This window comes from Rhineura floridana, chromosome 4 (assembly GCF_030035675.1).
Source record: "Rhineura floridana isolate rRhiFlo1 chromosome 4, rRhiFlo1.hap2, whole genome shotgun sequence".
Taxonomy (NCBI): domain Eukaryota; kingdom Metazoa; phylum Chordata; class Lepidosauria; order Squamata; family Rhineuridae; genus Rhineura; species Rhineura floridana.
The window spans coordinates 20,570,187-20,591,785 of NC_084483.1; the positions used below are offsets into that span (position 1 = coordinate 20,570,187).

Sequence of the window (21,599 nt, forward strand, 5' to 3'; positions counted from 1 at the left end):
GAGTGCTAATGTGGTCAAACCAGCCCTTAAAAAAGTTAATGGCTCTAACCAAGTCTGTTAAGTATCCCTTTGCGTGGCTAAAGCTTACAGGCAACTGGATGCCACAGAAACTATTGACTGGAGAGCTTTAAAAGAAGATTAGACAAATTCATGGAGAATCATGGTATCAAAGGCTACCAGCCATAATGGCTGTGCTCTGCCTCCACAGTTGGAGACAGTATATTTCCGAATACCAGTTGCTGGGAATTGGAAGTAGAGAGACTGCTGTTGTGCTCAGGGCCTGCTTCCAGGCTTCCCATGGGCATCTGGTTGGCCACTCATGCTGTCCACGAGGCTCTTCTTATGCTCTTATGGAGATGCTTCCAAAAGAGGGAAGTCCTCCCCACATCCCCTAGCTGGAGGAGATATCATTGGTGAGTGTAAGAGAACAGACCTGGGAGAGTCTCATGTGGAGCTGACAGAGACTTGACTTCCTGTCTGTGCTGAATTCAAAGCTGTCTTTGAAGCACAATCAACTCTAGAAAGCTAATGGTTTTTGTTGGAGTGGTAACATTGTAAACCCTTCCATCTTATACTCACCCTGTATACATGTGTAAATAAAGCCAAATAGCACAAAGACACCACCATCTCCAGTGACCTTCATTCCAAGGATGTGCTGGCACCCCTGAAATCTCTCACTGCTCAGAGAATGGGGTGTATGTAACAACATACCTGCCAAAATCAAACTTCATCTAACCATTGCTTTCATTTACATATTCCTAGAGCAGCAGGTTACTTGCATTTCTTTATTAGGAGTAGCCAACATGATGCCCTCCAGATGATGTTGGACTTGTATATTCCACCTATTCCAGCCAATAAGCCAATGATCAGGGATGATGGGAGTTGGAGTACCACCTTGGAGGGCACCTCATTGGCTCTGTATGGTCTTCACCAAGGCAGGACCCACATATTTTGATAGGAAGCTACTAATATACCTAGGTCAATCCACTCACTAGTTAAAATGCTGAATGAGAAGTATAAACATCACAGTTGCCTCAGATGACTATTTATTTATTTAATATGCTTACATCCCACTCTTTAACCCTGAAGGGTTCTCAGTACAGCTAACAATTAAAGGAAGAATATAACAACTGAGCTTTTAACCATAATATTCACAAAGTGATATGGAAGAGCACCACTTGTCTTGTGTATTGAGAGTGGGGTGGGGGAACACACTTCTTATAAGAGAGCCACACCATCCCTAGTAAGGATGTAAGATGTCATGTAGGCAAATTGTTTATGGTCTTTTTGATATTCTTGCATTTGGGTTTGGGGGTGCCAACAGAATATAAATAGGAAAAAAGTAGATAAACCCACTACAAAATCTGTTGATTAAGTACTGTATCTGAATACAGTTACAAGATGCACTCACTGTATATAAGATGCAAGTACTATACCCAGCAGAGGTAGCATTTCTAGAGTTGATGCAAATGCCTTGCTCCCCCACCCTTTTTTTTAAAAAAAAATCACTACTTCCATCTGCCACTATGGAAATATTAATGCTTGGAAAGTGAAGGTATGATGAAAAAGTCATCCATTCACACACAAAATCTCCTGAGGTAGGATCAGCTTACCCAGAAGCATCCATCTATTTATTGAAGTACAATCACTTTCACCTGTAGAAGCTAGAGTCTTATTGTTTTATCAATCACCAGGGACATTCCATATTCTGCAATTTCATTTTATTTTACCTGGGCAATATGGTATGTTATCCTTGGAAGCTATCCTGCTAGCATCTCAAGTTTAATCATTGCAAGCTATATTATGTGATCACACCATGCTCTGCTGGAAGCAAAGTAGCAGCTAGGAGTTTGAAGGTATTGACCTTAGTGTGTGTGTGTGGGGGGGAACAGTTGTTTTTTCATAGCAGCAGTTAGCAGAAGCAAAGATGCAAGAAAACACTTGACCTTCACCATTCTATATATGAAAGCTACCTTCAAACTGTGCTGCATACAAGAAACAAGCATTTCTTAGACAAGCTGAACAAATGATGAAGACCCTGTTAACATTGCCTCTGTGTGTGTGATCTGGAAGAAGCTGCATAGTTTGCATTTCTTCTTGGGTCTCACATAGTGGTGTAGTGGTAAATTTTGAAGTACAGGAGCTCAGCCCCTTTGGACACAACAAGGAGAGTCCAAAAATGTAGGGTGTGTGTGTGTGGGGGGGGACACTCCTCTCCCCTTGCCTAAAGAGCAGCTGTACATAGCACAATATCCAATTTATTACAATCAGCTGGCAGTCATAAAAGAGTATCCCGGCTCATTCTGCAACTTTCTCTGTGCTTATATGTCAAACACAGCAATACAACTTGACAGCCTTGTTATCACCTCATTCAGTTGTCAGAGAGGGTTTGTCAATTACCTTGGCACTCCAGTAGTTACATAATCACTGGAAAAAGTCCCAGACCTGCACTACCCCATACTCCCATTCCACTACATCACTGAGCTCGTGTGAAGGTAGAATTTGTGTATCAATGCTCAAGTCTGGTCATGAGTATTTTTCAAGTACCACTTCTCTGCTGATTCCAAGGATGGAAGCTTCTAATGTGTAAGCCTAATGGTAGATTCTCCCATTATTTTTACTATGTTTATCAATCCTGTCTCCCCTCTAAGGAGGTCAGGTGGCATACAAGGCCCCTCTCTCCATTTTATCCCCACATCAATCCAGCAAGGTAGGTTAGGCTAAGACAGTGACTGACCAAAGACAGCAACTGAACTTTATGGCAGAGTAGGGTTCTGAATTAAGTTTTTTCAGGTCCTCACACAAACTTACAGGTACTTCAAGAATTCAACACTCAGAAAAAAAAATCTGGTGGCACTTAACTATTAATTTGTTGTTGAAGAATAGCAGTCACACATATGAAATTGCATGTGCACAGGACAGAATCATGGAACCTAACAGGAATGTGAGACAATTTCCCCCTTTCCCTCAATGAGTTGGTTTGTTTTTAAAATTTGCACTCGGCCCAGCTATTTTAACATATTTGATTTCCCAATTGATGTCTATGGGTAGCTCTCTGTTCCATCCTTAGAGACATTTTAAAACACTTCAGGGTAAACCAAGAAGTGACTTACCCATACAATAAAATGGTTCACATAGCCAGTTTATAGCCACCCCTTAACCAGCAAGTCTTGGGCAGAAAGGTCAGCTTTCCCTCCCATTTGTTGGTGCTGTTGCCGAAAGCCAGAGGAGTCTACAGAAAACTCTTGTCGACAATATGACAATTATGGTCAGGGACCTGAGCTGGCATACGTTGCTGAGACCTGGCCAGGCAAGTTTGGTGAACCAGATTGCTAAACACTGAGGATTTTTCAGGTGGCATGACACCTTATCTCACAGTGGAATGGCAAGATGGGTAGAGCTATCAATGCAATTGTTCCCCATTGTGTTACTAGGCACAGTACAAGGTTTTGGTAATGGTGCATACAACCTTAAACATCATGGTACCCAAGTACTTAAAGGATCACCTCTTTCATACCACCCAACCTTTGAGTTGTCCTTTGAGATCTGCAGAGGAAGGCCCTGTTGGTAGTGTCCCTGACTATGGCCTGAGGATTGACTTGGGACAGGACATTCTCTGTGGCAGTTCCCTGACTGTGGAACTGCCTCACCATGAAAACATGGCTGTCTCCTACACTGATGACATTGAGACATCCACTGAAGATGTATTTATTTACACAGGCTTTTTGAGACAAAAATGTTGTCTTAAAACAGTGGCAACTTTGAATTTATCTTTATATACATTGATTATTTTGTTGATGCATTCTTAGATTTTTAATTTTTGTTTGTATGGCATTTTATTATGTTGCACATCACTCTGGTCTTCCATGGGAGGAAAGGCAGTATATATAAAAAATGAAATTATCATTAATTACCATCATCCTTTTTTAGAGTGTGGTGTCCCTTTCTAGCCATTCACTACATTCCATGGTTGTCAGATTTTTTTTCTGACTCAGTCAGGAAACATTCTGTGGCATTAGGCTATTTGGGAGGCCCCCTTTAAAGTTTTTCTATTTTTTTCCAAACCTTAGGGTTACCCCAAATCTGTTGATATGTCCCTCTTCTGTACATATGATGTGATTTTGGCTACAGAGTGGTAAGCGGCTGTAACACAGCCGAAAGCTCTGCTCATGGCTGGAGTTCGATTCCAACGGAAGGAGGAAGTAGAATCTCTGGTAAAAGGGGTCGAGGTCCACTCAGCCTTCCATCCATCTGTGGTCGGTAAAATGAGTACCCAGCATATGCTGGGGGGTAAAGAAAGGCCGGGGAAGGAACTGGCAATCCCACCCCATATATACGGTCTGCCTAGTAAACGTCACAAGACGTCAGAAACGACTCGCACTACAAGTGCGGGGACACCTTTACTTTTACTATGAGCATGGGGAAGTTTCATATGAGCAACAGAGGGAAGGAACAATAGCTTTTTCCATCATAGCATTACCCAGCCTCCAAAAACTGGGATAATTCAACATCTGCATTTTGTGTACATTGTAGACATAAACCCTCTGTCAAGAAAATTGTTTTCTGTAGTTTATGTCGTTGTTCTACACCAGGGTTGACTGTTAAAGCACCTAAAATCTTGTTCAGTTCTTGTATTTGGTTTCTCCCTCTATCACCCAGCTGGGCAATGCCTGGATCTTCCTTAGCAAGAATTCCACTGATAAACTAATTTTGCTTCCCATGAGGCAACATTGCATTGATTATCATATCATAAAACTGTAATCATTAGTGAAGGCTGGGAAATCTTAAGACTTAGACTTCACTCTCATTCAGGTGGCAAGCTGTTTATGGATTGTAACCTTTTCAAACGGCACACTTAGTCATTCCTTCGTGCAAAAACATACCCTGCACAGAGAAAACTAACCTGCTTTGGAGATAGCTAGGCCAGGTAATTTCTGCCTGACATGTGTTTTTCTAGGTGCAGTTGGCCAGCATAAGCTGATAAAATGAAGGAAGGTAGTCTACTCATCAGCTTGGGCAAAAAAATCCACTCAGAGATGGAACGCTGGCAAAGGTCAGGACCATAACACACAAAGTGCCCCCCACCCCTCAATGAACTATTCAAAGCTAATGGGTTTCTAGTGACCAAGTCCAATTCTGCATCACTTGACACACTGGCACTGGGCAACAAACATGACTTCTGCTCAGAACAGGTAGCACAATTAAACTGGGGAAAATGTTGCATCCAAGCCTTGAAGTCTGATAGGCCATCTTTCTGAAAATGTCTATCATGTTTTTAAGTTTCTAAAAGTGGAGAACATTTTTTGTTTCTTTGATAGATGAGCTTTAAAAATCGTGACAGTTAATGGAACAGTGACATTAAATTGCATTCTCATATTCAGATCCCTCTGAAAGAGGTGACGTCTTAAGGTTTTAAGGTAACATAACCCATAAGCCATACATGAGGATAAACACTTGCTAGCGTGCAGACAAAAAAATAAGCGATATCTTAATTTTAAAAAAGGATCCTGCGGCATTCCTGCTCACTTTAAAAGGCAATAATCCTGTCCTTCCAGGCCCTTACCACAACAGATAACACCTTATAACTCACATTGTATTTTGCTGTCATCAGGAGCTTTGCCTTAGGTCCAAATTTTTATACGCTTCAGGGTGTGAGAGTATGTGTAAACTTTATTATACTGTAGTAGTGTGTCTCTCTTCAGTAAGCGAGCATTAGGCATTGGATGATGAAAAATAATAAAAAAATAAAATTTTATTTCTGAGTCGCCTATCTGGCCGAATTAACGGTCACTCTAGGTGACGTACACTGACATAATAAAATACAATATAAAACCAAAAAACCACATTCAATAATTAAACTAAACAGTATTAAAAGCTAACCCATCCCAGAATTCCCATAGGCCTGCCTGAACAGCCAGATCTTCAAGGCCCGGCGGAAACTTATCAGGGAGGGGGCATGACGAAGATCGAAAGGAAGGGAATTCCAGAGGGAGGGGGCTACAATTGAAAATGCCCTCTCTCTGGTCCGCACCAGCCTAGCTGTTTTAACTGGTGGGACCGAGAGAAGGTCTTGTGTGGCTGATCTTGTCGGGCGGCATAATTGGTGATGCTGGAGGCGCTCCTTTAGATAAACTGGGCCGAGACCGTATAGTCATAAAAAGATATAAAAACCGTATAAAAAGATCTTTATGAATATATTTGATAAATGTAAAACAATTAAGATTCTAATTCTAATTGAACCTAACAATTCTAATTGAACCTAACCATACACTATCTATCTGTTTGTCTCTATCCAACCATCTCTAAACCCAGACCCTAAATGTCTGTCACTAAGCCCTATTTGGCAGATAAGAGAAAAATCAACCCATTTGAAATGTGGTGCTGGAAGAGAGCTTTGCGCATACCATGGACTGCAAAAAAGACAAATAATTGGGTGTTAGATCAAATTAAACCAGAACTATCACTTGAAGCTAAAATGTTGAAACTAAGGTTATCATACTTTGGACACATAATGAGAAGACATGATTCACTAGAAAAGACAATAATGCTGGGAAAAACAGAAGGAAGTAGAAAAAGAAGGCCAAACAAGAGATGGATTGATTCCATAAAGGAAGCCACAGACCTGAACTTACAAGATCTGAACAGGGTGGTTCATGACAGATGCTCTTGGAGGTCACTGATTCATAGGGTCGCCATAAGTCGTAATCGACTTGAAGGCACATAACAACAACAACAACAAGCCCTATTTGTCCGTCTCCTGTCTCATCCTACCAAGCCCTATTTGAATTCTCAAGGACACCCTCTCTACACGTATATCATACTCCCACTCCACTCTCAACCAATCACCATGCACATGCAAATACTCACTCCCTGCCTCACTCAACCAAACACTATGTACCATAAACATACATTTAAATGTAAGTATCATTGCAGATTCAAGTTCCTAATCATTGACCCCTTTCAGACATGGCCTCCCGTTTCTTTCACAGGCTAGCTACAGTGTTTCCATCCTCATCTGCTTGCATCAGAGTTCCTGGACATAAAAGGAGCCCTGCTGCATTAAGCCAAGAGCCCATCTAATCCAGCATCCTATTCTCAGTGACCACGCAGAAGCCCATGGAAAGCTTGCAAACAGAATCTGAGTGCAATAGCAATCTACCCACCTGCAATTCCCAGCAACTGGTATTCGGAAGCATACTGCCTCCGACAGCGGAGGTACAATATAGCCATCATAGCCAGTACCTCTTGATAGCCAGTAATGTCAAAACAGGGAATTCTGATTCAGTGACCTGGTTCACAAAACACACCAATATGCAGTCTCCTGGAGAGGAGCTTGCAGTCATTTTGCTTCTCCTGGTCCTTTTTACCAGCAAGCCACACTGAGCTAAGAAAAGGTTTGGCTTAGCATGCCATCCAAACTGGGAGTCATGGTTCAGCTCTCTCCTCACTAACCACAAGCTGCAGCCAAGGTTTGCTCTTGCTTATAGCTCATGGTTAGTGAGATCTTAACTACAACTCCCAGTTCAGATGACACATGTAATCGGGGTGGAGACCCTTTGGCTCTCCACGTTGCTGAACTACAACTCCCATCAACTCCAGCAAGCATGGCCAAAGGCCAGGGATACAGGAGTTGTACTTCAGTAACATCTGGAAGGCCAAAGGTTCCTCCAACCCAACGCTAAGTCAAACCTTGGCTTAGCTCAGCACGAGGTAACAGCAAAAAGGATTGGAGAGAAGCAAAGTGGCTGCAATCACCTCTTGATGTGCCCATATTTTAGCATAATCTTTATAAACTATACTGTCGTTTGGATTACCATGTTGTGCAAACCAACATGACATTTTACTGTGGTTTAAAAGTATGGGGAATAAACCAACATTAAATGAGTTCCCCATTTAAGGAGTCAGGAAAATCTCATTTAAACAGACCAGGTTGAAATGCTGAAGCTGGCATGTGGAGGTGGCGAGGGAGGTGGAAGGGCAAAGAAGTGAGCATGTAGGCCTAATGTTCCCAGCCTACAGTTTAGGAAATCAAGATCATTATCTCCTAACCAGCCCTTGTGCCACTATGATAAAAGTTTCAGTGATGAGCAGTAGGAAAAGTGTTGCCAGTACACATTAAATGAAATTTATTTCATAACAAATTTCTCTTGACCAATACAATTCCTTCAGCCTCTGCCTTCTCTTATACAGTGACACAGAAGTAGCTACTGATTTTTGGGAGGCAGGAGAGTGTGGGGGGAGAAAAAATGATTGCACTTGTTCTTTGAACTGAAGATGTTCATTTTGTGAAGATCAATGCCATAAATTAGGCCAGCAGATATGCATATTCAGCCCATCTAGTGATTTGCATTACCAAAAAAAATCAAGTAGAGTTTAAGTTATCCCAATGCAGATTTAGTTTTGAGTATATGAAAAAGTATCTCCACCTGATTAGAGTGGGTTTTTTAAAAAAATGTCATCAGTGATGCCAGCATTATCATACATTGAGATCTCTTTGGGGTTTTTGGACAGAGCTTCACATATTTATATAAACAAAATGTCAACTATTCCAAATCAGTTTTTAATCCTAGAAATGTGCTAAAGAACTCAAGGGCAGCAGGGCAGAGCGGAGCATAATTCATAAAATGCATTCCTTAATGAACGATGAATGGTACTGAGATGGAAAAGAAACTTACAAACTGTATTAACAGTAAAGCCAAACTTCAGGTTTCAGAGCAACAGTATTTCAACTCCAAATAAAACGAATCAGGGTTGCAATTTATTAGCTATGTGTAGCACTAAATATGAATATATTGTTTTGTAGGTATATGTTCTGTCCTACTAACTCAGGATAACATTCTATGTATCTGATGGACTCTAGTCCACAAAAGCTTGTACAATAATAATTGTGTAAGGCTGCAATCCTAACCCCATTTACCTTGGAGCAAGCCCCATTGAATTCACTAGGTCTTACTTTGAACTGACATCATTAAGATTGCACTGTTAAGTTTTTAAGGTGCCATAAGACTCAATTCTTTTTGCTGCAACAGATTAACATAGCTATCCCTCTGGAATCTGTCTCAAAATTAAAGTTTTAAAACTATATAAAACCAAGCCAGCAAACAAAATGGTATTTGTAGGTTTTATCTGTGAATTAACCACCTCCAAGAATGAAAATGTTCTCATTCTCTTAGCACACTATTATTTTTACCCTTCAGTGACACTAACAGTAGGAGGCTATTGAACTGGTTGATACCTCTCTGGAAGGATGTGGAGATCCTAGAATCAATCAAATCTTGTGACAGTACAGCTACTTCTTACCATGTCTGTAATATTCACAACACCTGCCCCAAAGACCCCATGCTTCCAACACTGAATTCTGACAAATACAGAAACCTATTTAAAAATATATAGCCTGCCTTTCCTCAACAAGCCCAAGGTGGTTACCATTAATTGAAACAATACTTTAACCATTTGAAGAACACTTCGGTGACAATAATAATAAACCAATGGAACTATATTAAGTTCCTTCATCCCAGATCACCCTCCTTCCACCCAGAACAATAACAAAACAACTTTGGCATTGTTCCCTATGAGGAAACTGATTCACAAAGGCTAAGGTTTGGTCATCTTTGAATTATTGGCAACAACCATCTCAAAAGGACACCATCTCTGATTTGGGAGCCAATAAAACTTGCAAAGCAGTGAAATGTATGTGTTGTCCCTGTCACTTAGATAACAAGTCCTCACTCTTCCCCTTCCCCCTGCATTGACTGCTGCTCATTCAACCTGGGTCAAGCCAGCTCTGGATTGCCCTGGGTCAGGCTGCCTGGAGCAATCTGGGCCTGTCAGGGGCCAGGTGTCAGGTACGAAGGAGGAGGAAGCTTCTTCAAGGAGCAATGTGGGGGCTGTTTGCAAGACGGCTTTCAAACAGCTTCCACATTACACTTTAGCTGTGTGTGCAGGGAATGCACTTGCAAAGCAGCACTGAGCAGCATTGCACTCTCTGCACATCAGATGGCAAGCAGTGGGTTCAGTCCTGCTGGCTGCAGGATGCTGTTTGTGTGTTCCCCACAGGGAATGCGTTGGCACAGTAGCACCCAGCAGGACTAAACCCTCCTGTTTGCTCTCTGCAGTGTATGTGTGTAGTGGAAACCCCCTTAGGACTGTATGCTTCATTAGGGTTTTAAAAACCCTAATTAAACATTAGCTCCAGCCCCAAATTAATCTGGGTCTGGATCCAGACCGGGTATTCCCTAGGTCAGCCTGTACTGCGCTAATACAAACTTGGTTATTAGCGATGATTTCTCACAGCAACAGGTCTGTGAAAAAAGCAACACGTCCAAACATGCCACCTTAGAACAACATGTGCTAAGAGGAGTCTTGCTAGGGATAATTAGGAAAGGTATTGAAAATAAAACAGCCGATATAATGCCATTGTATAAATCTATGGTGCGGCCGCATTTGGAATACTGTGTACAGTTCTGGTCGCCTCATCTCAAAAAGATTATAGAGTTGGAAAAGGTTCAGAAGAGGGCAACCAGAATGATCAAGGGGATGGAGCGACTCCCTTACGAGGAAAGGTTGCAGCATTTGGGACTTTTTAGTTTAGAGAAAAGGCGGGTCAGAGGAGACATGATAGAAGTGTATAAAATTATGCATGGCATTGAGAAAATGGATAGCGAAAAGTTCTTCTCCCTCTCTCATAATACTAGAACTTGTGGACATCCAAAGAAGCTGAATGTTGGAAGATTCAGGACAGACAAAAGGAAGTACTTCTTTACTCAGTGCATAGTTAAACTATGGAATTTGCTCCCACAAGATGCAGTAATGGCCACCAGCTTGGATGGCTTTAAAAGAAGATTAGACAAATTCATGGAGGACAGGGCTATCAATGGCTACTAGCCATGATGGCTGTGCTCTGCCACCCTAGTCAGAGGCAGCATGCTTCTGAAAACCAGTTGCCGGAAGCCTCAGGAGGGGAGAGTGTTCTTGCACTCAGGTCCTGCTTGCGGGCTTCCCCCAGGCACCTGGTTGGCCACTGTGAGAACAGGATGCTGGACTAGATGGGCCACTGGCTTGATCCAGCAGGCTCTTCTTATGTTCTTATGATTGGTCCAGTTCACATTGCTGCCATCTGTCATCTCCATCCCATGATATTTGCCACTTCTCCCTCCCAGAGCTATACCATTTTTCTCTCATGGCTCTTTAAAAGCTGGGACTGTCCTGTGTGGCTAAATTTTGGGGAGGGAAAAGTAACACAGCTGCAGTCTTCCTTGGGCAGACAGGCAGGAAGAAAACCAGGCTCTGTTTAATACAACTTGAAAGGTTCTGAGAAAGGAGGTGTGATACCCCCACAAGACTCTTTCCCTAAGTTGGAGAAAGCCATTAAAAATGAAAAGCCTGACTCTCTTGCTCATAAACATAAGTAAAACTTGTGCAAAACACTCTTTTGGAATAAAAAAAAGTACTGCAGTAGTGGGTAGTGAACAGGTGGTGCCACTTGGCTGTTTGTCTGAGAGGAAATTGCTATTTGCCCTAGGTGAATGGCAAGTTGAATCATTTCCTTGAAAAGAAGACTTCCATATTCGATGTCTCTACATGGCATATTAAAATGCAAATCAGACATTTTATAAACAAACTTGTACCTTCTATCCCAGTGTAAAGCCAAGTCATCTGGGATTTATGCTTCACCGCAAGCCAACAGAATGTCAGTGTTGTATAACCATTTTCAGAAGAACTAAAAAAACTGGAAAGAGTTTTGGGACATAACTGCCTTTCATGATAAATTTATAAACATTTCCCCCAAATACAAAGAAACAACAGAATGCTGTTTGTAGTGTTAGCTTGTGTATTACAAGTAATGAAAGACAGTCATTGTTTACAGCCTGGTTACCAGTCTGACAGTACAAGCTAATGAACCAAATTCCAAATTAACTGTCAATCTTGAATTCTTATTATCTGTCCCACTATATCCAATATAATGTTCCTTTCATTTAAGATGAAGTGTATTACAAACTTTAGTAATGCAAATAAAAACTCCCCAGTTTAAGCCCAATGCCATATGTTGCACAATACCTTCAGACATTAGTATCAGCAGAGTTATTACACCCCAATATACAAGGTTTTTTCTCAAACATTATCAGCTGCGGGGAAATTGCATTTAAGATTTACATACATTAAGTATATAAGTTCAAATTTTATGAGGTAAAAGCTCATCTAAGCCACTATTCATGGAGGGAAATTACCACTCAAACAGCATTATCCAGCCAGATTTAAGCACTTTGATCCCATTCACTGCAATGGAGTAGAACAAGCCTCTCAGCCTGGTGCTCCCACATATTTTGAGCCACAACTTCCATCATCACTGACCACAGGCCATTAGGAGTTGTAGCCCCAAACATCTGGAGGGCACAAGGTGGCAGTAGAGTTAAAATGCGTAACTCTCCCTTGTTAAATTGTATAGCATGTCAAAATGCTTAACTCTGGCTGAATCGTGACCAATGTATTTTTCTTCATAAAGCATATTTGGTTTCAACTACAGATATAAACAGGTTTCAGACAAGTATTACAACTGCCTTCAAAATTGTCCCTCGTCTTCTTAAACACAAGGGGCACAATCTAGAGAACTTTTACATCAATTTGATTTAAGGGTTAAGTGAAACACTTACTTCCAAGTTGAGTTTAGAAAGTTTCATGTAGTTCAATACAATTTTACTGATTTTACTTTACATTCGCAAACATGTACAACTACTTCTTGGTTTTAACAAAATTCTGTGCTTCTTTCAGAAGTGTGTCAACATCTTCATTATCTTTTTCTTCAGAATCTGGCTCCCAGTCAGAATCTTCATCAGTAGGGTCACACTCTCCTTCATTTTCATCATCTATAAAGCTGTCATTCAAGTTGTATTCATTGGGTTCACCATCATTATCATTATCATCATCTAAAATGCTTCTACCTTTAGGGGAAGAAGAACAACATTTTAAACAAAATTAAAAACTTGAATTTAAACTGACAATGCAAAATCATAGTGCTATAAAACCGTTATATCATTTAATATTTGAATTCTCAAATAAAATTGTATCACTTACACCAGTGTTTCCCAACCTTTATGAGTACAGGACCCCCTTTGTAAACTCAAATTTTTTTTGTGACCCCCACATGCTAATTGTTGTAATTTTAGTCTCTGTTAATTGAAAATAATACACGATGAAGTATTAAGTAATGTCATTTTGTTATTAATCTCAACAACAAATATGATATTTATTTGATTATATTTATCTGCCCTTCACCAGAAAGTCCCAGGGCAGATTACAGAATGAATATAAACAACTTCTAACAAATTTTGAAGGATAGTCAACTTACTAGGTAACTAGGGGCTTCACGCACCAACCCCATACACATACATGCACACACACATCCCAGAGCTCCCAAAACACACTTCCACCCCCAACACCCACCCCCAGGGATCCCCACACGCATGTGTGCACATGCGCACACACACAGAGGAACTCCAGAACAGGCCCTTCCCAAAATGAATCTGCTCAGATAATTACTTCTGAAACTCACAATGTGAAGAAGAGTGAAACCAGGCCACATTCACATCATGCATTTATTCTGTTATTATTCCACTTAAATAATCATGGTTTCACCCAAAGAAGCCTGGGAAGTGTAGTTTGTGAAGGGTGCTGAGAGGAGGCTCCTGTTATCAGAGAGCTACAGTTCCCTGAGTGGTTTAACATTCCAACCCTCCTCCCAGGAAACTCTGGGAATTGTAGATCTGTGTGGCGTTCAAGGGTCTCGTAACAACTCTCAGCACCCTTAAGAAACTACATACTTTGGGGGAAGTTATGACTGTTTCAAGTGGAATAATAGTGGAATAAATGTACAGTGAATGCAGCCCAAGAGCGTCCAGGTGACCAAATGATTTAACTGTTGACAGGTTCTTAAAATCAGACTCATACATCCATGGTTTAACTGAGTTAATGAGAAGGCAGGTGCTGTTTTGCAGCTGTCAGAGATTGGAAGTCTGGTTGAAGCGATGTAAGTTTCAACCTTAAATCTGGTTCCACATCTAACTTGTTTTGATATTTTAATTTCAGTGCAACAAGTGCATTGGCTTCTTCTCACCCACCCACCCACCCACCCCGGCAAGAAAAGGGATTCCTCTTACTTTTCAAGAAGTAAGAGGGAAGCTGGGAGGGAAGAAGAAACATGCCTTCTGACTTTTTCAGCCCAGCTCTGCTCCCCCTTCATCAAAGAGGAGAAAAGCCTTGGTAAAGCTTCTCCTGCCTCCACTCCCTTTACCGCAGGTTTTCAATCTGGGCTGGCTTCCTCCTGCACACCATGTTTGGCAGGAAGATGTGCAGTGTAGGCACTCTAGAATAGGAATGATCCAGATTGCATGTGTAGTGGCTGCCTAGCAGAAAATTACCAGATATAGAATGTATGTTGGGTAGTTTTAAGCTGTGCAGCCCCTATGGTTAGGCATAGAGGGCACTGTATTGCAGTGGTTCCATTCCTTCCTTTCTGATAGGCACCAAAGAGTAGCATTGGGGGATGAGGTTTCGGATCCTTGGCCTCTCATTTGTGGGGTGCCACAGGGCTCCATCCTCTCCCCGATGCTATTTAACATTTTTATAAAGGCACTGGGGACTATCAGGAGATTTGGGCTGCAGTGTCACCAATATGCGGATGACACACAGCTCTATCTCTCATTTAAATCTTCACCAAGGTTGGCTGTAGAAACCCTATCCAAGTGCCTGGAATCGGTGAGTGGCTGGATGGGAAGGAATAAGCTGAACCCTGACAAAACCGAGGTACTGTTCGTGGGAGACAAGGGAAGGTTAGGGGATTTGGACCTGGTGCTCAATGGGGTACAATTGCCCCTAAAAGACCAGGTCTGTACCTCGGGGTCATTCTTGACTCCCAACTGTCCATGGAAGCTCAAGTTTCGGCTGTGAGCCAGGCAGCGCTGTATCAATTCCATCTGATACGCAGACTACACCCCTACCTTCCCAATCATCTGCTCCCATCGGTGGTACATGCCCTGGTCTCCTCTCGCCTAGACTACGTGGGGCTACCCTTGAAAACGATCCAAAAGCTGCAACTGGTACTGAATGCGGCGGCATGCCTGGTTAAAGGCAGCCACCGGCGAGATCATATCACTCCAGTGCTAAAAGAGCTGCACTGGTTACCAGTTGCTTACTGGGCCCAATTCAAGGTGTTGGTTTTGACCTTTAAAACCCTATACGGTTTCGGCCAAGTCTATCTAAAGGAGCGCCTCCAGCATCATCAGCTATGCCGCCCAACAAGATCAGCCTCAAAAGACCTTCTCTCCATCCCATCAGTCAAAACAGCCAAACTGGTGAGGACTAGAGAGAGGGCTTTTTCAATTGTGGCCCCCACCCTGTGGAACTCCCTCCCAAATTATCTCCGCCATGCCCCTTCTATGATGAGTTTCCGCCGGGCCTTGAAGACCTGGCTCTTCAGGCAGGCTTTCGGGGTGGGCTAGATTTTATCTTCATTGTTTTTAGATTTTCAATGTCTAGGTATTATATGCCTATGTTGTACGTCACCCAGAGTGGCCGGCCAGCCAGCCAGATGGGCGACTAATAAATTCTATAAATAATTAAATAAATAAAAAAGAGCTTGCAGTGCACATATTCCTGTTCAGCCCAAACCATCTAGTTCAGGAGGAAGGCAGCTAGTTAGGTGGTGGTGCAGCAGTGTTATGTCTGGGACTGGGGAAGAGTAGCATTTAGCACCCTTAACTAACATGCAGCTGTGGTGCCTTTAGTTTTGAACTTGTTTCAGGATTTCTCACAAAATTCCCTAGAATGACATCACAAACACACACACACTGAGCCTCATCTGCTGCCCACCCAGGAAAGATAGGGTACCTGAAAGCCTGTTTGTGGGCATGAGATTTTACACAGGTGTTGACTTGTGCGGGATATATCTTACCTGATTTTGCTGATATAATTCTATGAGGTACCGTATGCATTTGAGAGCATAACACTAACACCACCTCGGGAGTAATCCTGCTTCCATGTAGCTTCCTGTTGCTCCAGAGACCTCCCACCCTCCATGCCCTCACCTGCTGCCTGCCCCAGCCTCAGCCATGTGCTGACCATTCTGCCATCCGAGGAAAACTAACTTGAATTTGCGCAGCAAGTTGCTGAACGCTGCTGGCTCCTCCAGGTGCCAACATGACAGGCAAGCAGGGCTGGCAGCGGGGGGGGTGGAGGAGGAGGAAGAAAGGAAAGAAGAGGACACAGCCAGGGAGAAGGGAGGGAAAGGCGGCCAAGTAGCTGGGCTGGGCTGACCAGAAAAAGACACAGCTCCAGCGGAGCTCCAGCCGCCTCACAGCCAATTGCATTACTTCCACTCTGCAACTACGTGTCCCCTTCATGGATTTAGGCGGGAAGGGTGAGCTCATCTAGTGCCGTGAGAGGAGACAATGGGAGTGTCATGAGATCGACGTCATGGGTGGGAAACGTTATGTCGCTGGTGGCGGGGTAGTACCGCAGAGATAGAAAAGGAGTAGAGCCACCATTCCACCCGTGGCTTACCATTATTTGCAGTTCCTTTTAAAAAAAACACTGTCATCTTCGCGACCCCTTTCTGATTGTTTCGCGACCCCCTTGCGGGCTGTGGCCCCCAGGTTGGGAATCACTGACTTACACAATTGATCTTCCCAGTACAAATCACTGTATAGTTAAACTTGCTATAGCAATGGATATAGATCAAATAGATGGAAAAAATTACAATCAATAGTAGTGACAGCTTGAAATTTTGTATATAGGGGCTAGAGGTCTCTTAAACTTCTTATGAGCCAAGCCCACAATTCCACTCAAATCTGGGACTACTTCAGCTCCAGCATTCCTGCTGCCAGTCAACAATCCCTACTCCTACTCCACCCACTTTGCAACAGTGTGGTATGGTGGTGGGGAGGGATTACAGCAGCATCTTTAAAAGCCTCGATGCTTCCATGGTGAGGATATCCATTAATGCCTGGGCGCTGGATGTTGCTCATGTGTCTTGGTTTAATAGCTTGAGTCACAGAGAACTCCAAGCTCCAAAGTGACAAGAGAGTTTTCTGTGTTTTGAATGACAACAGACGTTGCTAGCTACATGAGCACCCAGGTAGAGCATCCAGATGCCTCTACCCTTATCACCGCTGTCCTCCCTCACTAGAATAAATTTTGGAAAGGGGAGGGGGCTGGCAGGGAGCTACTTTTATGAATTTTCTACACAGTCTTACAAAACAATTTTATCTAAGAGCTCTCTGAGAAAGCTTGAAAAAAGAGAATTACAAGGTGAGCCAAGAAGGATCTTATTTATTTATTACATTTATACCCCACCTTTCTTTTTATGATAGAAACCCAAGGCAGCTTACATATGGTTTCCAGCTGGTCTCCCATCCAGGCACTGACCAGACGCAACCCAGGGTGCTGGCCTCATGTGCCTTCCGACCATAGCCTGTGACCATAGGATCTTGCTCAGTGCTAGTTAATACCTGCAAGTCTTGTTTGCATCTCTCAATCATGAGTAACTTTTCTCAGAGATAGGCCTGCGAGAGAACACCAGGATCATTGTATACATTACCAGCATGCAGGTACAGGAGCCATACTTTGGCATGAACACAACACTCAGTATTATCCAGCACTGGTCAAAGAGCAAACTGGTGGTCAAGTGACTAGTCAATATGGCAAAACCCATGTCACCATGCCAGTTGCCCTCTCAGCCAGTATAGACTTTCAATAATAAACAACCTGAACTAACATTTGCAGGAAGGGATTCTGAGGAACTGAGACAAATAGTGGTAAAGAGAGAGGAAGTTCTAGGCTTAATCGACAATATAAAAACTGACAAATCACCAGGCCTGGATGGCATCCACCCGAGAGTTCTCAAAGAACTCAAATGTGAAATTGCTGATCTGCTAACTAAAATATGTAACTTGTCCCTCGGGTCCTCCTCCGTGCCTGAGGACTGGAAAGTGGCAAATGTAACGCCAATATTCAAAAAGGGATCCAGAGGGGATCCCAGAAATTACAGGCCAGTTAGCTTAACTTCTGTCCCTGGAAAACTGGTAGAAAGAGAGAGACCTTGGGGTTGTAGTGGACAGCACAATGAAAATGTCGACCCAGTGTAGGGCAGCTGTGAAAAAGGCAAATTCCATGCTAGCGATAATTAGGAAAGGTATTGAAAATAAAACAGCCGATATCATAATGCCGTTGTATAAATCTATGGTGCGGCCGCATTTGGAATACTGTGTGCAGTTCTGGTTGCCTCGTCTGAAAAAGGATATTATAGAGTTGGAAAAGGTTCAGAAGAGGGCAACCAGAATGATCAAGGGGATGGAGCGACTCCCTTATGAGAAAAGGTTGCAGCATTTGGGGCTTTTTAGTTTAGAGAAAAGGCGGGTCAGAGGAGACATGATAGAAGTGTATAAAATTATGCATGGCATTGAGAAAGTGGATAGAGAAAAGTTCTTCTCCCTCTCTCATAATACTAGAACTTGTGGACATTCAAAGAAGCTGAATGTTGGAAGATTCAGGACAGACAAAAGGAAGTACTTCTTTACTCAGCGCATAGTTAAACTATGGAATTTGCTCCCACAAGATGCAGTAATGGCCACCAGCTTGGATGGCTTTAAAAGAAGATTAGACAAATTCATGGAGGACAGGGCTATCAATGGCTACTAGCCGTGAAGGCTGTGCTCTGCCACCCTAGTCAGAGGCAGCATGCTTCTGAAAACCAGTTGCCGGAAGCCTCAGGAGGGGAGAGTGTTCTTGCACTCAGGTCCTGCTTGCGGGCTTCCCCCGGGCACCTGGTTGGCCACTGTGAGAACAGGATGCTGGACTAGATGCGCCACTGGCCTGATCCAGCAGGCTCTTCTTATGTTCTTATGTTCTTAAAAGTGTAGTTGGAGAGTCATAACAACTTGAGAGAAAGGGCCTTGAGAGAACTGAAACTGTTAGTAATATTTCCTGACAAGACTTGTGTATTGATGGTCCTTTTCCATGCAAGATCCCTCAGCATTTAAATATTGAGTCCATTTTTTAATGTCTTGTACTACAATCTCACATACTTCTATTGTCAAAGTGTAATATTTGGTTTTTTAAAAGCAAAAGCTACAGGAATGAGTTCATTTTGCACAGACTTAAGTTGGTATATCTGTCATTCCTTCTGTCCAAGGAACCATATGTCTGTGAGGGAGACAGGTATTTCTTAACAAGATAATTTTCAGTTAGTCTGTGTAAAATGAACTCATTCCTGTAGCTTTTGCTTTTAAAAAAACCAAATATTGCACTCTGACAATCAAAGTATGCGAGACTGTAGTACAAGACATAAAAATGGACTCAATATTTAAATTGACAATTCCCAAGATTAAGTACCAAAATTGGTACAAATACTAACAGGAGCTTGAGTAAATATGTATTCAGATCTGAACCTGAATGGCTGCCAGTCTCTATAGTGCCCTATAAAGCAGAAGCCTTCTAACTATTGAAATTCAATAGTTTTGGCCATCTTCTCTGTAGGCATGCAACAAGATTTGAAATACCCTACTAATCATTTACTTGAGCCATTCCAGTGATGCTACTTGGAACCATGTGCAGTCAAGCTCACTGGTGGAAGTCTCACCATTAGTAATTGTAAATGCTGGTTTAGATGAGAGGCTCCATGAAACTAAGCATATGTAACTTTTTTTAACTAAGTCAAAAATGTATCAGTGGAACATATGAAAGTAATTGGGCTTTCAGACATAGCGTCAGGTTAGCCCCCTTTTAATTTCCAGAGCACTGCTAAGGCAAATTAATTACTATATTCAAAAAGTAATTCCACTTCCTTAGCATGCTGCTACGACCTTGGGAGTTTAATTCTCTTTGCAGTGTTCCTAAGAACAGCTTTTTTCAATTTCCAAATAAATCAAAACTACTGTAGCAAGACTGCAGAGTGTCTTTAGCCAGCAGATATGGTCTATCCAAGCATATTTAGAATGGGGAATCTAAAAGTGGTATCACGCTGACAAGAGCAAAATAAAAGATTGTGATGCTTCAGTGCTCTGTGTTTGATGCTGTAACCACACATGTGTCCTTAGAAAATATTTCAAAAAGCTGGCAGATCCCTACACACACAAAACAATCAGCAATCTCTCCTAACAATTAGAGCAATCACTTCAAGGACTGATGAACCAAATGTTTTCTAGCTAGTGTTCTTACTTCTTCGGTGGTCACTTATTTACTTAATTTATTCATTACTTCCCACAAAACATCCTGATGTGATTTAAAATAATCAACAATAAAAACATATATAAATAAACTTCTAGGCCAATACAGATAAAGAAAAAGATAAATTAGAGGAAGGTCTTCAACAGGTGCCAAAAAGACAGTAATATACACTGGAAGGAGTTCCAAAAGGTAGATGCTGCCACACTAAAAATCTGATTCCTACACAGCATGGACTTTCTGGTGAGATGGTATCAGCAGGAGGCTCTGTGTGATCAATTTGGTATGTAAACGAAGCTATACATAGCTGCAAGATAAAGACCACACAAATCAGCAGAAATGTATTAAATGCATCTATGCTGACCTTTAACAAGTTTTGACTCTTGACAGCAGTCACAGGAACCAATACAAAGGGATTGCCAGATCAACACCACTTCACCTTCATGCTCCATTATGCCTCTAATTCTCCATCTTGTCAGTAACTCCCTAGCTGGCAAGGACTAGCAATCAATAACATGGTGTGACTGGAGGATCAGTGTCCACTTTCTATTGACTTTCTTAAAGCCTAAGTGCTCTGGGCATTTCTTCAGGATTACATTCATCATCATCATCACTGTTTATTTGTATGCCACCTTTCCATAACAATTTATGCACAAGGCAGCTCACAACATGAAGGGGAAAAAGTTACACAACTCACTGTAAGAAATAAATTCAAATGGTCAATAAGTTAACAAAAACATCATAAAAAACATACAAGAAATTGATACATCCTTATCATTCCTAATAAAATCCAACAATAAAATACAGAAGCATAATCCCAATAACAGCAAAACAAAAGACCGACCATCAGGAATTACTTGTACCCAAGCAGAAGCCTCTAAACAACACCCCACAGTCAAGGTGGTCTCTGGCATCTTCAGGTAGTGATACCTTTAACAGCTGCAGTCAGTCAAGGCCCCACCCTTCCAGGCCAGGTGGAAAGAGGCCACCAAGCAGGGAGAGGGTCTTACAGCCAAGATGGTCTCATTGAGGCACAAACAACCATATAAAGCTAGGATGCTAACCAACAGGTTAAGTATTTGTCCCAATGATTTCAAGGGCGGGGGCTGAATAACCACATGAACTCTCCCTCTAAAATTAATGGAGCTACAACTACAAAAAAAATTCTGGAAGGCTCGCAACTTCCATGATCAGAAACCATTCTGATTTGTAAGCAAGGTTTGCTGTTATTTAGATTTTAACTTTATTAGCTTCAATAACATTTTACACCAATTTATCTGGGACAATTAAATTGACGCATCTGACACCTTGTAGTTCGCCCATGGATCCACTCATGATCTGTACCTCTTAAAAGTTCAGCAACAGGGAAGTATCTATATTGTCTG

General features: G+C 42.1%; 1 protein-coding gene across 6 annotated transcripts in view; it reads right to left on the reverse strand.

The window, feature by feature from the left end:
• Nucleotides 1–11,812: 11,812 nt before the first annotated feature.
• APLF (aprataxin and PNKP like factor) overlaps nucleotides 11,813–21,599 on the reverse strand; it is a 50,126-nt gene continuing 40,339 nt past the window's right edge. For all 6 annotated transcript variants that reach the window (XM_061626184.1, XM_061626185.1, XM_061626189.1 and 3 more), the window contains one exon: nucleotides 11,813–12,938. In XM_061626184.1, coding sequence (XP_061482168.1) covers nucleotides 12,730–12,938 — 209 coding nt within the window. In that variant the 3' untranslated portion in view covers nucleotides 11,813–12,729. The remainder of the gene's footprint in view (nucleotides 12,939–21,599) is intronic.